This window comes from Pseudoliparis swirei, chromosome 20 (assembly GCF_029220125.1).
Source record: "Pseudoliparis swirei isolate HS2019 ecotype Mariana Trench chromosome 20, NWPU_hadal_v1, whole genome shotgun sequence".
Classification (NCBI taxonomy): domain Eukaryota; kingdom Metazoa; phylum Chordata; class Actinopteri; order Perciformes; family Liparidae; genus Pseudoliparis; species Pseudoliparis swirei.
Window position 1 is genome coordinate 25937809 of NC_079407.1, and position 16391 is coordinate 25954199.

General features: G+C 40.7%; 1 protein-coding gene across 2 annotated transcripts; it reads left to right on the forward strand.

Annotated features, from left to right (window-relative positions):
* The first annotated feature begins 434 nt into the window (after positions 1 to 434).
* aifm4 (apoptosis inducing factor mitochondria associated 4) lies at positions 435 to 16390 on the forward strand. 2 transcript variants are annotated; one of them, XM_056440514.1, is made up of 20 exons: positions 435 to 924; positions 1858 to 1948; positions 2076 to 2185; positions 2275 to 2384; positions 3166 to 3210; positions 3304 to 3385; positions 3880 to 3992; positions 4321 to 4407; positions 4505 to 4596; positions 9551 to 9681; positions 9804 to 9919; positions 10011 to 10082; positions 12348 to 12411; positions 12505 to 12581; positions 13688 to 13805; positions 13930 to 14028; positions 14116 to 14191; positions 14277 to 14381; positions 15595 to 15658; positions 15750 to 16390. In XM_056440514.1, exons 2-19 carry the CDS (start codon positions 1860 to 1862, stop codon positions 15638 to 15640), a joined length of 1632 nt encoding a protein of 543 aa, XP_056296489.1. In that variant the 5' UTR covers positions 435 to 924; positions 1858 to 1859; the 3' UTR covers positions 15641 to 15658; positions 15750 to 16390. The 2 variants fall into 2 exon arrangements, with proteins under 2 accessions (XP_056296489.1, XP_056296490.1); XM_056440515.1 differs by lacking the exon at positions 15595 to 15658 and having other exon boundaries at positions 437 to 924.
* The last annotated feature ends 1 nt before the right edge of the window (position 16391 follows it).

The following is a 16391-nucleotide window of genomic DNA, read 5'->3' on the forward strand; positions in this document are numbered from 1 at the left end:
GCAATAAAAGGTTCTGATTCTGATTCTGATTCTGAATGACTGCTCTAGATATTTGGGGACACAGCGCCACCATGCGGTCGAAGTTCATTCCAACAGCAGTCTGCCCCTCGTGCCATATTGTCAGCAGGTGTAATTGAATGAATGGATATTAGATGATGAAGATATAGATGTAAACTTTTTGAGAGCAAGTATTGTTAAATAGGTGAATGACTTCCATAAATGTTTTAATAATATACTGCATAATGTATGTGTTTTAGAGGAAATAAATCATATATCTTCTAAATGTTTCCATGACAAAAGTACAAATTAATCGTGCACACTCGATTGCTTTTGCCTGCCTCTCGTTAGACTCTAGGACGCCAAACATCACGTTACTCCTACACAGCGAGAAGAATCAATGCTCAATAATTCATGAATGGTCGTATCGAATCTCACGATTGGTTGTGGGAGGAGCGTGGTGCGCGTGACTCTGACAGGCTGTCACGCGGACACCCGCGCGGGAGGAGGTTTTCCCTGCGCTCGCGCTCGTTTCATTGCGAAGAAGAAACCCCTCCGTGTGACCGGTTTGTACTGGTGTTGCGGTTTAATAAGCGACCGTGTTAACTGGTGACTTTGAACCGAACGCGTCCGTTGTTGTCGTAGTTACCGGCAGCTGTTGAACATAGGAAGATAACACGTAACTGCCCTCCGTGAATGGCCCATTGTTTAATTTATTATGTATATTTAATATGTATATGAGAGGTTTTCACACTGTGTTACAATATTAAAACCAAGCGGCATTCACGAGGACAGCTATACGTGTTCTCTATCGTAACTAGGCAACAACGGTCGCGTTCGGCTGAAAAGTCGCCAGTCAACAGGATCGCCTGTTAAACCGTAACACCGGCCATCATCTTCTTCCTGCTTTGCGCCGAAAGAGAACAGGTGAGCGCAGCTAGCTTACGCGGAGCTTTCACGTTTCAGGGAGCAACGTCTCACTTGAGATGAGGCTCGTGTTATTACAAGGGTCAACAAACAACCGGTTAAGATAATTCTACCGACCTACATGATGCTGACATTACTGTCATTAACTGTCACTGTCTCATGATCTAACTGTTACCAGAGCACGTTTAGCAGCAGACATGCAAACCCCTTGTTGGTATTAAAAGTAGAGTCGAGTGTAGCTTTAACTTAGAAAACAAGCACAACGACCACCAACACTTTCACTAATGTGTATTAAAAGTGTATTTACGTAAACAACGTTAATAAATGATGCAGCAAAAACAGGCTCAACAACCAAGTCAATAAACATTAATTTGTACAGGAATCCCTCAAATGAGTTTCCAGTACCACGTGATGCTCATCCATTGACATTGATATGATGGTAAAGAGTACAACGTTTATTTTAGTAGTTTATTATAAATAAACTGAATGAAACTCGTCAGTTCCCATATCTTATGTTCCTCCTTTGCTGAGCCATATGGTCCAACGCCAGTTATTAATATTAGAATATCATGAAAAAGTATACTAGTAGGGTATTAAACAAATCACTTGAATCGTCTAATTAACTCGAAACACCTGGAAACACATTTTCAAATGTTTGATTTTGTTTTGCTGTTATAAATCTTTATTTTTACTTGGTCTGAGGAAATATTCAAATTTTATGAGATAGGATTTTAGAGTTTTCTTAAGCTGTAAGCCATAATCAGCAATATTAAAAGAATAAAAGGCTTGCAATATTTCAGTTGATTTGTAATGAATCCAGAATGCATGACATTTTTGTTTTTTTAATTGCATTACAGAAAATAAAGAACGTTATCACAATATTCTAATTTTCTGAGACAGTCCTGTATATTGTGGCTCATGCATGTCTTGCAGGGATGAGTCGGTGCCAAGAACCAGGTGGCGGTGAGGAGCAGGAGGAGGTGACTGGGATGGTGTGTCAGGAGGAGGACCTGAAAGATGGACAGTAAGTCACAACTGGAAGAAAAAAAGATAAATGTTTTAGCATATAGCCATTATCAGTAAAGTGCAAAACTTTCATGACCTTGTTCTTCCCTATCCCCCCCCCCCCCCCCCTTCCATGTTTTCAAAAGAATGAAGGAGGTGGCTGTGGGGGACCAGACGGTGTTGCTAGTTCGCACTCAGGGTCAGTACAGTGCTGTTGGAAGCCGGTGTTCCCACTACAACGCTCCTCTTGTCAAAGGTAACCCGTCTGTCTCCATACACCCAAAGCTGAAGACATAATGTCTACATTTGAGAAGTGTTAACTGCGTGTTCTTCATAATAAACCAGGAGCGCTGGTTGGAGACAGAGTGAGATGTCCCTTTCACGGTGCTTGCTTCAATGTCAGAACTGGAGACATCGAAGAGTATCCGGGTCTGGACTCTCTGCCTAGTTACAAGGTAAAACACGTCGGTAGAAATCAACATTAAATAGCAATTAAAAAGCTCTTTTAACATTGAAATAATCCAGAAGAGAAAGGTTTGTTCCAGTTTTACATATTGTCACATTCACTTCCATGTAATTGGTCCAAAAAGTACCACATTGTGCAAACTGTGCACCATGCAAACTACACTTTAGTGCTATCTTTTTAAACAAAACAAATAATAATTTAGCAGGGAGAAGACAGAAGTTGTATAGTCTCCCCCTGCAGATGAGAGATCAGATTAAATGTCTTGAAAGCAGCTCGTTGTTTTTTTCAGCTGTTGCGACACACGTTATGTCTTCTGTCATTATAGATCTGAGATTAAACTTCATGATGAGCACGTGGTTTTTTAACCAAATTTATAGTGCTTAGTCATGGAAATCCTGGAAAAGTTATGACATTTTAAAATAGTTATGTCCAGGCCAAGAAAATTCCTTGAAAAAAATGTATTTTCCAAAAGTTTTGGAAAAGTCATGAAAATTTGTTATATTAAAATTTTCATTTACGCAGTTTGATTAAAAAGAATACAAATTAATATAAATGTTTATTCTTTTAATCAAACTCTTGTCTCATTCATTTGAGTCATTTAATGTATACACTAAATGTTTGGTCATGGAAATTTAGTTTAAAGTCCTGGAAATCCACTGGTCAACATGTGTATGAACCCTGTGTAATATATGATATTACTGTATGATAAATGACTGCTATGATCAGTGTACACTTTTGGAAAAATAATCATTCTTTTCAAAATTTCACAGGTAAAAGTCGAGGATGGCAAGGTGTACGTTTCCATACCCAAAAATGTAAGTGACGGCCAGTTAAATAGATAAATTTTCACACTGTGCTAAAAAACACTATTTTGAACCGTTGTTTGTTTGTTTGTTTGTGTCCCTCAGTCTCTGAGGTTGACGAAGCGCGTGAAGGAGATGTGCAGCAGGGCGCCGGACGTCCAACACACTATTGTGCTGGTAGGAGGAGGTGAGGACAGATGAAATGCACTGGAGTGACCCTGTTGCTTATCAGATGAAGGTCACTGTGGTTGCTTTGAGGTTTAGATTTGACACGTGCAATGAAACAAAATGCAAAGTCCAGTTTGTAATATGGAAGGTTATTTATTTATAAAGTTGTACGGCTTCATACACAACACCAAAATATACATCCATTTGTCTATTCCCAAAAAATGAAAGAAATCAAAACACAAATGTCACATTTTCACCCAAACAACTGTGCGCTCCTGCCAATCTAGCAACCCCTGGGTCCTAGTGCCCCTCGTTATTCTATTGGCCTGTCTTAATTGACAGTGGCCTACGCCCCTAGTGGTGGGTGGTCCAACAAAACAAACAACATTGCTCTTACATACATAATGCATATATAATAAATACACTCTTCTATAAAAAAGAGACTTAGGTTGTCCTGTGCTACTATATGCTTTTTTTTGAATGACACATTGAATATGAGTTTTGTGACTTCAGGCCCTGCCTCGCTCGTTTGTGCCGAAACACTTCGGCAGAACTGCTACCGAGGTCGCATCGTCATGGTGACCAAAGACACCCTGCCTCCCTATGACAAGCCCAAACTGAGTAAGGTGAGAAACTCAAATCACGCAGGTGAAGAGAACCCGTTTGTCTTTTGTGGAGAAAAATGAAGGTGCCATCTGGAACCGAAAATGGTTCTTTAAGGCACCATTTCTGGTTCCACAAAGAACCTTTCAAACCAGGGTTCTCTAAAGAACCATTTCCCTAAAGAGTTTTTCAAAGAACCTCTAAAAGTATCTCAAAGAACCTTCAAAAAATGGTTCTTGAAGGCACCATTTCCAAAATGGTTCTTCAGTAGTTGATGGTTCTTCGTAAAAAACACAACTCCTTTTAAAGAACCATTTAAGAACCGTGATTCTGTTTCCTCCCTGTTCTCAGGCCTTGGATGTGGACAGCTGCAGCATCCTCCTCCGAACGAGTGACTTCTACCAGCAGCTGGAGGTGGAGGTGTGGACGCAGAAGGAGGTGAGAGGGGAAGGGAAAAAAAACCCGGACGATGCGTTCTCAAAAGTCTCGGAGGAGAACCGGTTCCTCTTCTAAGAGACGGGCCTCTCGTTTGCAGGTGGTGTCGGTGAAGCCGGCCGACAAGGCGGTGCTGCTGAGCGACGGCTCGACGCAGCGTTACGACCAGCTGCTCATCGCAACCGGCTGCAGGTGAGAGTCGCCGCAGCCCTCAAGTTGACCTCAAACAATCGGACATTTTGACGATTTGTGTTGTCGTTAGCCCTCCTGTTACCTTCAAATGTACGAACATCTTTTACCCCTGGGGTTATTTTGACCCCAGCAATTAAAACCTAGAGAAAATTATTAGAATGTATATTGTTTCCCAAGTTTTAAGTGTCAGGTATGTTTGTTTGTTTGTTTGTTGACTACCTAAATAGCCCTTTAACCCTCCTGTTACCTTTAGGGTCAATTTGACCCCATTCAATGTTTAATGTCGGTGTTCTTTCGGGTCAATTTGACCCCAGGCTGTTTTTCACTGTGTCAAACATATAAGAAATATCAACTTGTTTATATATTTAAAGGGCTATTTAGGTAGTCAACAAACAAACATAAAGTACCTCACACTTAAACTTGGAAAACAATATTAATTCTAATAATTTTCTGGAGGTTTTAATAGCTGGGGTCAAATTGACCCCAAGGGTAAAATATGTCAGGAAATATAAAAGTAACAGGAGGGTTAAACATTGAATCGGGTCAAATTGACCCTAAGGCAACAGGAGGGTCTACCTCCATCTGTCTCATGGATAGGGATGGGTATCGTTTGGGTTTTTTCCGATACCGGTACTTTTAAAACGATACCGGTGCCTAAACGGTGCCTGAACCGATACTTTTTTTTTTTTAACACACAATGAGGACATTAAAAACCTCTTTGGCCATATTCCCTGTAGAAGCCGTTATCATGGAGCACCGACACACAACGGATATCAGACTGTTAACATACACAAGATATGTTCTCCATTATATGATGTGATATGTATAGTCATGTGCAGACTTTATAGGGTTAACCTGTCACTGTTTTGATGGGCAAAGAGAACAACCAATCAGAGGTACTGAAGATGACATGTGACAAATAAAGTTTTGCTTCTGACAGCCAGTGTTGCCAGGTCTGCGGTTTTCCCGCGGAATTGGGCTACTTTTGAAGTGTTGCCGCGGGTTGAATTTTTTGTCCGCTGTTTCGGGTAGACCTATTCTGCATGCAAATTACATGAATATCTTTAAATAAAAATCCATATTTTAAATGAAATAATTTATTTATACCCAAATCCTACCAAACTGACTCCAGATCAGCACGTGCACACATGGACATGGGACACGCCCACATACACACACTTTAAAAGCAGTGTATATGGTTTGGCACGGGCATATTTTGAGTTCTGATATTGGGCTGGTTTTTGGGTTGGTTTTGATTGGCCATTGGGCTGGTTTTGTCACACAGACCTGGCAACCCTGTACTTCTGTACATGTTATGTTTTCGTTCTTTATTTTTTAACAGATTTGCAAAAATTAGCAAAAAACAGTTTTCACTTTGTCATTATGGGTTGTTGTGTGTAGAATGTTGAGGGAAATTATGAATTTAATCCATTTTGGAATAAGGCTGTAACATAACAAAATGTGGAAAAAGTGAAGCGCTGTGAATACTTTCCGGATGCACTGTATGTGTGTATATTAGGGCTGTGAAACGATTCACATTTTTAATCGGATTAATCACAGGTTTTTGTGGATTAATCATGATTAATCACATATTACCGATATTCTCTGTATATTTTGTGAGAACATAGAGATTTATGACAAAAGACGGATATATACATTTATACATTCTTCTATACAATGGTGCTGCAACTCAGCAGTTATTTAGCAGTTTTCTTCCATATGGAACATTAATACATCTTCATCCTAAACAGAATGTTTAACCCTCCTGTTACCTTTCGGGTCCATTTGACCCCATTCAATGTTTAATGTCGGTGTTCTTTGGGGTCAATTTGACCCCAGGCTGTATTTCACTGTGTCAAACATATCAGAAATATCAACTTTTTTATTTATTTAAAGGGCTATTTAGGTAGTCAACAAACAAACATAAAGTACCTCACACTTAAACTTGGGAAGCAATATTAATTCTAATAATTTTCTGGAGGTTTTAATTGCTGGGGTCAAATTGACCCCGAGGGTAAAATATGTTCGTAAATGTAAAGGTAACAGGAGGGTTAAACAGAGCATTTTTCTCTTGTTTGTCAACCATTAACTCCACCATGATACAATATAAAGGTGGACAGATTGACAAGTGACTCTTTTTTTTGCTCGGTCCCGATGCGCGCGCACGGAGCTCTGTGGCGCGCCAGACGGAGATCGATAAGTGTTAACGCAACGCGTAGAGACAGAAATGACATGCTGCTGTAGAGATACGATCAACAACAGACGTTTAGTTTAATAAAAGAACAAAGACGTGCTATAGAGAACATGTCAGGGGGCGGGCCAATCTCTTTAATGTCATGCGATCTACCGACACTACGCCGCGATCGACTGGCAGGTCGCGATCGACGTGTTGAGACCCTGATCTACAGGAAGTAAAAGTCGTAACAAGGTTTCCGGAGGTGAACCTGCGGAAGGATCATTACCGATGAACAGACCGTCTGCATGAGAGCGGACAGAGTTCAGATTGAAGTGGTGGATTGGAAGCTCATTTTGCAAGTGACTTTTTTTTCGTCCCGACGACCAACAACAGACAGATTGGAAGCTCATTCTGCGCATGCGTTAAATGCGTAAAAAAACAACAACTAGTTAAACCTGTAATTGGATTAACTGAGTTAACGCGTTATTTTTCACAGCACTAGTGTGTATATATATATATATATATATGTGTGTATGTATATATATGTGTATACATATATGTGTGTATATATATATGCATATATATACTGTATTTAATTCGTTTTTTATTCATTTCATTTGTTTTATATTATTTATTTATTTTCATTTTAGAATTAAGCCATTCTGTGAATCGGCCAAACCTCCCTTCCCAGGGGGGGGGTGTGAGGGATTCTTATGGCAGAGACACACGAGGTGAATCAAACCGAACCCCCCCCACACCTGCAGAAGGTGTAGGCAATTCTACACCCGGGAAAGTTTAGGAAATTTGCCTACAAACCCCCCCCGTGTGTGGGCAATGGCCGACACTCAGGGGAGGGCAGGCAAATCCCTAGAACTTTCTCCTACTGCCTTCTACGGGACTCACAGATCCGCCCCACTCCTTCCGAAGAAGGAGCAGTGCCGCCTGCTAGAAATCACTCGTATTACATAGTCTGGTTCGCTGCTCCGTGACGTCACAGGTGACTTCAAAGCACAGAACCAGTTAGAACTGGTGGGTTGAGTGACGTCACAATGCTCGCTTCAAAGACGTCTCTATGGTAGTTCCGATGCGATATATCTTTGGCCACAAGTCTTTGGGGGCGCTGTTCCCCCCCTGGACACGAGGCAAAGAGACCCCGTATGTTCCCCTTTGAGTGAGAGACGACCAGTGTTGCCAGGACCGCGGTTCTCCCGCGGAATTGGGCTACTTTTGAAGTGTTGCCGCGGGTTGAATTTTTTGTCCGCTGTTTCGGGTAGACCTATTCTGCATGCAAATTACATGAATATCTTTAAATAAAAATCCATATTTTAAATGAAATAATTTATTTATACCCAAATCCTACCAAACTGACTCCAGATCAGCACGTACACACGGACATGGGACACGCCCACATACACACACTTTAAAAGCAGTGTATATGGTTTGGCACGGGCATATTTTGAGTTCTGATAGGGCTGGTTTTTGGGTTGGTTTTGATTGGCCATTGGGCTGGTTTTGTCACACAGACCTGGCAACCCTGGAGACGACCGCAGCAACCCTGGAAACCAGTGTTGCCAGGTCCATGATTTCCCTCGAATTGGGCTACTTTTGAAGTGTTGCCGCGGGTTGAATTTTTTGTCCGCTGGTTCGGGTAGACCTATTTTGCATGCAAATTACATGAATATCTTTAAATAAAAAACAATTTTTAAAATGAAATAATTTATTTATACCCAAATCCTACCAAACTGACTCCAGATCAGCACGTACGCGCCGACACATCCGCTCGCAGTGGGTCACTTTCCTATCTCAGGGGGGCATCATGAAGGAGTTATGGGCATATTTTGAGTTCTGATATTGGGCTGGTTTTTGGGCTGGTTTTATTGGCCATTGGGCTTGTTTTGTCACACAGACCTGGCAACCCTGCTGACAGCGAGAGTTACACTGAAACAAAGTGACGCCCCACGGTCTTTATTCCTCCGTCATTATATTCCCGGTAACACCGGGTATACAGCCGGGATCGCTGGACATCAACACATCTTCTAGCAGACTGTCACGCTCGTAGCTAGCGCTAGCTACGAGCTAGCTTAAGCATGGTTATAATGGCTAATTTATTATTTCTTGGGCTACTTTTATGAATGCAACACTTGCAAACAACGATACGGTACTAATCTGAGTTACGGCTGCTCGTCATAATCGGTCTCCACGTGTTCAGGGGGACCGGTGACGGTCTCCCCATCGCACCCAGCCTGACGCTGGTGTGCTCCACAGGGCTCACATAGTCACACACGGCGCAGCCTCCGCTGTCAAAGTTAAATATGAGAGGCTCGTAACCTGCTGACAGGGCGGAGTCACCAGAGAAGTTCACAACAATAGTTTCTTTCAATTTCAATCGGCTCAGGCACCGGAAAGAAGCACCGGAATGTGCGTTGCGTTTCGGTCCGGGTAATACCGGTTGTATTGGAACCGGGTTTCGGTACCCAACCCTACTCATGGATGGGGGTCCATGCCTACTGCTAATTATTCATACATTTCTGTCATATTCATTGAATGTGTTTATGTAATTCTGTTCATTCTGGTCACATGACATCTATTCTTCTGTCCATGCTGGAGAAGTCAAAGGTCAGGGATGTCGTTTGTGTACAGATTGTAAAAACCCTCTGAGGCAAATTAATTTGTGATATCGGGCTGTATAAAATGAACTGAATTGAAATTCATGAACGAATGTCCGTGTGATGCAATGATTACAGTGAATTCCTCCTTCTTCTTTTTTCTTCTTCACAGAGCGCGACCGCTCGACTGCCCGGGTCGGGACCTGAAGGGCGTGGAGCTGCTGCAGAGATACGAAGACGCCAAAGAGATCCACGACGCCGGTCTGGGCCGGAAAGCCGTCGTGATCGGATCCTCCTTCATAGGTCGCCGGGTTCAGTTCCTAGACCGGGGGGGGTTGGCTCTAAGCTCCTTTCTGAGGGTGTCCGTGGATTTTGCCGGTGAACTTGACCGCATTGCAGACCGCTGACGTGTTATTTCGCACCAGGGATGGAGGTGGCGTCCTACCTGTCGGACAAAGCTGCCAGCGTGGCCGTGGTCGGCACGTCCGGATGCCCGTACGAGCGGTCGCTGGGGCCGGAGATCGGCAGGATGAGCATGCAGGTAAGAAGCGGTGACGGGTTCTCGCTGAATGTGACTTCGTCAAATGGAACAAAGTTTAAAACGCAGTTTCTTTCTGGTTTTTTTGTTGAAGATGTTGGAGGAGCAGAGCGTGAAGTTTTACATGAACGACGCGGTCGCCGAGATCCAAGGGGAGAACGGGAAGGTGACGTTGACTCCGTTAGCATTGAAGGGCTTTCATTGGAGGGAACACACGTGTAAATAATAACACTAACAAGGGTCCCATGAGGCTGTGAGTCCATTATACCAGGAGCCTGGAATATATGTGTATGTGTATATGTGTATATATGTGTATATATGTGTATATGTGTGTATATATATATATATATTTAAACACTACCGTTCAAAAGTTTGGGGTCACCCAGACAATTTTGTGTCTTCCATGAAAAATCACACTTTTATTTATCAAATGAATATAAAATATAGTCAAGACATTGACAAGGTGAGAAATAATGATTAATATTTGAAGTATTAATTTAGTTCTACAAACTTCAAGCTCAAAGGAAGGCCAGTTGTACAGCTTATATCACCAGCATAACTGTTTTCAGCTGTGCTAACATAATTGCACAAGGGTTTTCTAATCAGATATTAGTCTTCTAAGGCGATTATCAAACACAATGTACCATTAGAACACTGGAGTGATAGTTGATGGAAATGGGCCTCTATACACCTCTGGAGATATTTCATTAGAAACCAGACGTTTCCACCTAGAATAGTCATTTACCACATTAACAATGTAGAGTGCGTATTTTTGATTAATGTTATCTTTATTGAAAAAACAGTGCTTTTCTTTGAAAAATAAAGACATTTCGAAGTGATCCCAAACTTTTGAACGGTAGTGTATATATATATGAAAGGTGCCTTATAAAATAAATGTATTTTATATATATATTAGGGCTGTGAAACGATTAAAAATTTTAATCGGGTTAATCACAGGTTTTTGTGGATTAATCATGATTAATCACATATTCCCGATATTCTCGGTATATTTTGTGAGAACATAGAGATTTTTGACAAAAGACGGATATATACATTTATACATTCTTCTATACAATGGTGCTGCAACTCAGCAGTTATTTAGCAGTTTTCTTCCATATGGAACATTAATACATCTTCATCCTAAACAGAATGTTTAACCCTCCTGTTACCTTTCGGGTCAATTTGACCCCATTCAATGTTTAATGTCGGTGTTCTTTGGGGTCAATTTGACCCCAGGCTGTTTTTCACTGTGTCAAACATATAAGAAATATCAACTTTTTTATGTATTTAAAGGGCTATTTAGGTTGTCAACAAACAAACATAAAGTACCTCACACTTAAACTTGGGAAGCAATATTAATTCTAATAATTTTCTGGAGGTTTTAATTGCTGGGGTCAAATTGACCCCGAGGGTAAAATATGTTCGTAAATGTAAAGGTAACAGGAGGGTTAAACAGAACATTTTTCTCTTGTTTGTCAACCATTAACTCCACCATGATACAATCTAAAGGCCTCTAGTCTTCCTTTAGCAGCTGCTGAGGCAAACTGACTGTGTGGGTTTTCTTCATGAACTGGGCCGTGATGAAAGGGAAGGCGGGGACACCGCTGCAAAGCTGAAACCTCACCGGCCCGGACACGGTCCCGATGCGCGCGCACGGAGCTCTGTGGCGCGCGAGACGGAGATCGATAAGTGTTAACGCAACGCGAAGAGACAGAAATGACATGCTGCTGTGGAGATACGATCAACAACAGACGTTTAGTTTAATAAAAGAACAAAGACGTGCTCTAGAGAACATGTCAGGGGGCGGGCCAATCTTTTTAATGTCATGCGATCTACCGACACTACGCCGCGATCGACTGGCAGGTCGCGATCGACGTGTTGAGACCCTGATCTACAGGAAGTAAAAGTCGTAACAAGGTTTCCGGAGGTGAACCTGCGGAAGGATCATTACCGATGAACAGACCGTCTGCATGAGAGCGGACAGAGTTCAGATTGAAGTGGTGGATTGGAAGCTCATTTTGCAAGTGACTTTTATTTCGTCCCGACGACCAACAACAGAAGGATTGGAAGCTCATTCTGCGCATGCGTTAAATGCGTTAAAAAAAATAAACTAGTTAAACCTGTAATTTAATTAACTGAGTTAACGCGTTATTTTTCACAGCACTAATATATATGTGTGTGTGTATATATAATATATATGTGTGTATATATATATAAAGCTGTATCATCTGCATAAGGATTGTTTTCCTTATGCAGATGATACATAAAAAAAAGAATAATAAAAAAAGGATAATTATATATATATATATATAATATCAATTACTATTTACAGCTGTGTTCTTACTCCTGCCCATTGTCACTGAAACATAAAGTGTGCTGCTTCAAACCCGTCGTGTGTACCTTCAGTTTATTTTCCGTGTTTTCCTTCCAGGTGAAGCGGGTGGTGCTGAAGAGTGGCCGAGTCCTGGAGGCCGATGTGGTGATCGCCGGAATTGGTAATTGTGTCATTTTTATATATTGCACGAAATAAAAAATGCAGTTCTGCAGGAATCAAAACACAAAGATTTCATTTAATTTTTATTTTTTAGGTGTAATCCCCAATTCAGACTTCTTGGCAGGAAGCGAGTTGGAAGTGGATTTGAGGAAAGCTGTGGTCGTTGACAAGGTAATAACACGCTAATGAACATGTCTTTACATGTGATGACTTTAACGAGCTGAGTGCATGGACTGTGTGTCTGAGCCCAACCAGAAGCGTTACTCGCGGGAGTTTACTCGCTTGACCATTTGTGGCTTTTTGCATGATTTGCTTCATTCACGCCTTCGAGGGGGCGGGGCTTATTTCCGTGAGCTTTACTCTGTGGAAACAGTCATCATCTCCTTCATCCACCATGAAGAACTAACCACGACGAGTTCTGCTTTTTACTTGTTGAGGACATCCCACAAACGTAGGAAAATCTAACGCCCTCGTGTTTGTGTGTTAGTTGAAATAATTTAACTTGAAGCGGATTTTTCTCCGTTTAAATATTTTAACATGAGTAGAGTTTTTCGCCAAAGTTAATATATTTCAACTTTGGTCAATTTTTCGCCAAAGTGTAAATATTTTAACTAAAGTTAAAATTGAAATTTGTAATTTGAGACAATTTTTCATTAAAGTTGAAATATTTTAACTAAAGTAAAAATTTAAAGTTGAAATTTAAAGTGTAAATATTTTAATTTGAGGCGGATTTTTCACCAAAGTGTAAATATTTTAATTTGAGACAAATGTTTCGCGAAAGTTGAAATATTTTTTTATTGAGACAAATTTTTCGCTAAAGTTGAAATATAATATCTGGAGGCGGATTTTTCGCAAAAGTTGAAATATTTTAATTTAAGGCGGATTTTCCGCCAAAATTGAAATATTTAAACTTGAGGTGGATTTTTCTCCAAAGTTGAAATATTTTATCTTGAGACAAATGTTTCGCTAAAGTTGAAATATTTAAATTTGAGTATAATTTTTCGCCAAAGTTGAAATATTTTAATTTGACGCGGATTTTCCGCCAAAATTGAAATATTTAAGCTTGAGGTGGATTTTTCTCCAAAGTTGAAATATTTCAACTTGAGGATAATTTTTCCACAAAGTAAAAATATTTTAACTTGAGGATAATTTTTCGCGCCACGCAATTTGCGTCAAGTGCAACCGCTCGCGTCTGTACGTTAACTTTGCTTAAGGGATCTACTCGCATGAAAAAATGTGCAACCCTCGACGTTAATGTCGACGTCTCTCTCCAACAGTTCATGAGGACCAGCGTAGCCGACATCTTCGGCGCCGGAGACGTCTCCTCGTTCCCTCTGACCATCCGTGGAGACCAAAGGGTCAACGTGGGTCACTGGCAAATGGCCCACGCTCAAGGTACCGGATGGATTCAAAGAGCCCGTCGCATGTCGCGGATAAAGCCCGAGTTATTTTTTTTTAGATTACTTAAAATAATTTAAATCACGTCGTTCACTTCCTGTTTTATTTCTTTAACCCTCAGGAAGAGTCGCCGCCTTGAACATGCTGGAGAAACCAACCACGTGTGAGTCCGTTCCGTTCTTCTGGACTGTGTTACTCGGGCAGAGTATCCGATACACGGGTAAGAGTATATCACCCTTGTTTTAGGATATTTAAACCCCATAACCACGCCCCTCATCCCCCCCCCCCTTTAATTTCCTCATTCCAGGCTATGGGGAAGGATACACAGAAATCATCTTCAAAGGCAAAGTGGAAGACAGGAAGTTCCTGGCGTTGTACATCAAGTGAGCGACGACTCCCGATTTCAGCTGAAGATGATCGTGTGGGTGTTTTCTTTGCGCTGAATGTTTTTCCCTCTCGTGTCAACAGAGACGAGGTCGTGGTCGCGGCCGCCAGCCTGATGTTCGACCCCGCCGTGGCTCGTCTGGCGGAGCTGATGGCGACCGGCCGGATCATAACGAGGGCCGAGGCTCAGTGAGTGTTACACTGTGACACACACACACACACACACTAGAACAGGGGTGTCAAACTCATGTTCACCGTGGGCCACATCAGCATCATGGCCGCCTCTTAAAGGGCCGGTGTACCTGAAAAATATAACGTATAAACTACTCGAACATATTGTTGAATAACTCTTTTTTTATTTGATTATTGTTTATTTGAGTTTAGAAATATTGTACAGAAAAAAACGTCTCCAATATAACAACGTAAATCCATTTAATTTGAAACCTTCAAAATAAAATCACGGAATATTTTTCTTAAATTTCTTTAAGAAAAGGAGATTGCGTGTCTTTCAAGCCGTCAGGGGGCCACATGAAATGACGTGGCGGGCCTATCTAATTTGAAACCTTCAAAATAAAAGCCCAGGATATTTTTCTTACATTTTTTTAAGAAAAGGTGATCATATTTTCTTTCAAGCCTACAGGAGGCCACATAAAATGACGTGGCGGGGCAGAATCGGCCTGCTGGCCTTGTGTTTGACACCTGTGATATACGGGGTTGGAAAAACCTGGAATGGAATTTTAAAAATGGTTATTTCCAGGCCTGGAAAAGTCTTTTAAAAAAAAAACTTTGGAAAAGTCAGAGAAAATGTGTTATATTCATATGTTAATTTACGCGGTTTGATTTATATTACATTTATATAAATATTTATTTTTAATAAAACGATTTCTCCCATTCATTTAGGTCATTTAAGGTTATATACTCGTGTATACACCGAGATTTCACTAAATGTTTGGTTGTGGAAATTTGGTTTAAAGTCCTGGAAATCCATTAGTCACATTAAATGCATAAAGTTATGATAGATTATGCAGCTGTGTGAGGTCCCCATCCAGGAAATATCGTTATTTTTGTTCCGTTTGCCGAGCTGGGAACCGGTTCTAAATTGTTCGGGAGAAACTGAGCAAATATTGATTATTTACTCATCCAGCAGATACATTGAGCAACATAATCGTTCCTTTTTGAGTCGTGTACGTTTCCAGTATTCACTCTGCTTTAAGCTCTTTTTTATATTTACTATATAATATTTAGCTGCTAAATGCTGCACTGTGTTCACTGTGTAAAAACAAAATGAGCTCTTTTCTGTGGGTCGCTGGGTAGAAGCGACACCTTTTACTTTACTTCATTTGATCCACTATTAATTATAAAACTATGTCTTATAGCAGTGAACTGTTGTCCTGTAACTCAGTTTCCACAGACATGAGGGAAACCTGGATGACTTCAAAGTCATGTAAACACACACACACACACAGGTATAAATGACCAAGTTACTTTAATTTCTAGAGAGCATCATATCTCAAATTATAGCCTGGATGCCACTAAATTCGTGTTTTCTCATTTCAGAGCTGACGACCTGAGCTGGCTGCACATGTGAAACAGCAGCTCTCCTCAATGGGATTATAATCTGGGATTATTATTATTATTATTAACCAACGAACAGAAATACGTACAAACATGTTTTAACTTGAAACTTCTACGACTCCATAAACACTCAATTTAATAGCATTTTGTAGCATCGTCATCGTTGGGTAATGCTAATAATGATGTAATGTTTCTTTTCATACTAGTTTATTCACTTAAAACTTTCTGGAAATACACAAACCACGACACTCAACGCAGTTAAGATGCTGGTGTTTAGTTTTATTAGATAAGTTTAGATTTGATTCGATATTCATTTATTTGTCCCAGAGGGGAAATGTCAGGATCACAGCAGCGGGTGCACATTAGAGCATTAATTTAAAAAAATTAAAAAAACACACTAAGAATACGAAATACTAAATATACAGAGGAAACTAAATCTATACACAAGGCAGTGACCAAAGTGAGTTTCCAGCAGGTTAAAATAAAGCGCTGGATTATGCCGGATACTTTGTGGTGCATAATTTAAGTGCAGATATGAAATGCTCCAGACTTGGATGGCTCTTCTCTGTTTGTTCTCACATTGTTTGTTACACTGATTTCCAATAAATGACGAGTCATCAGTCG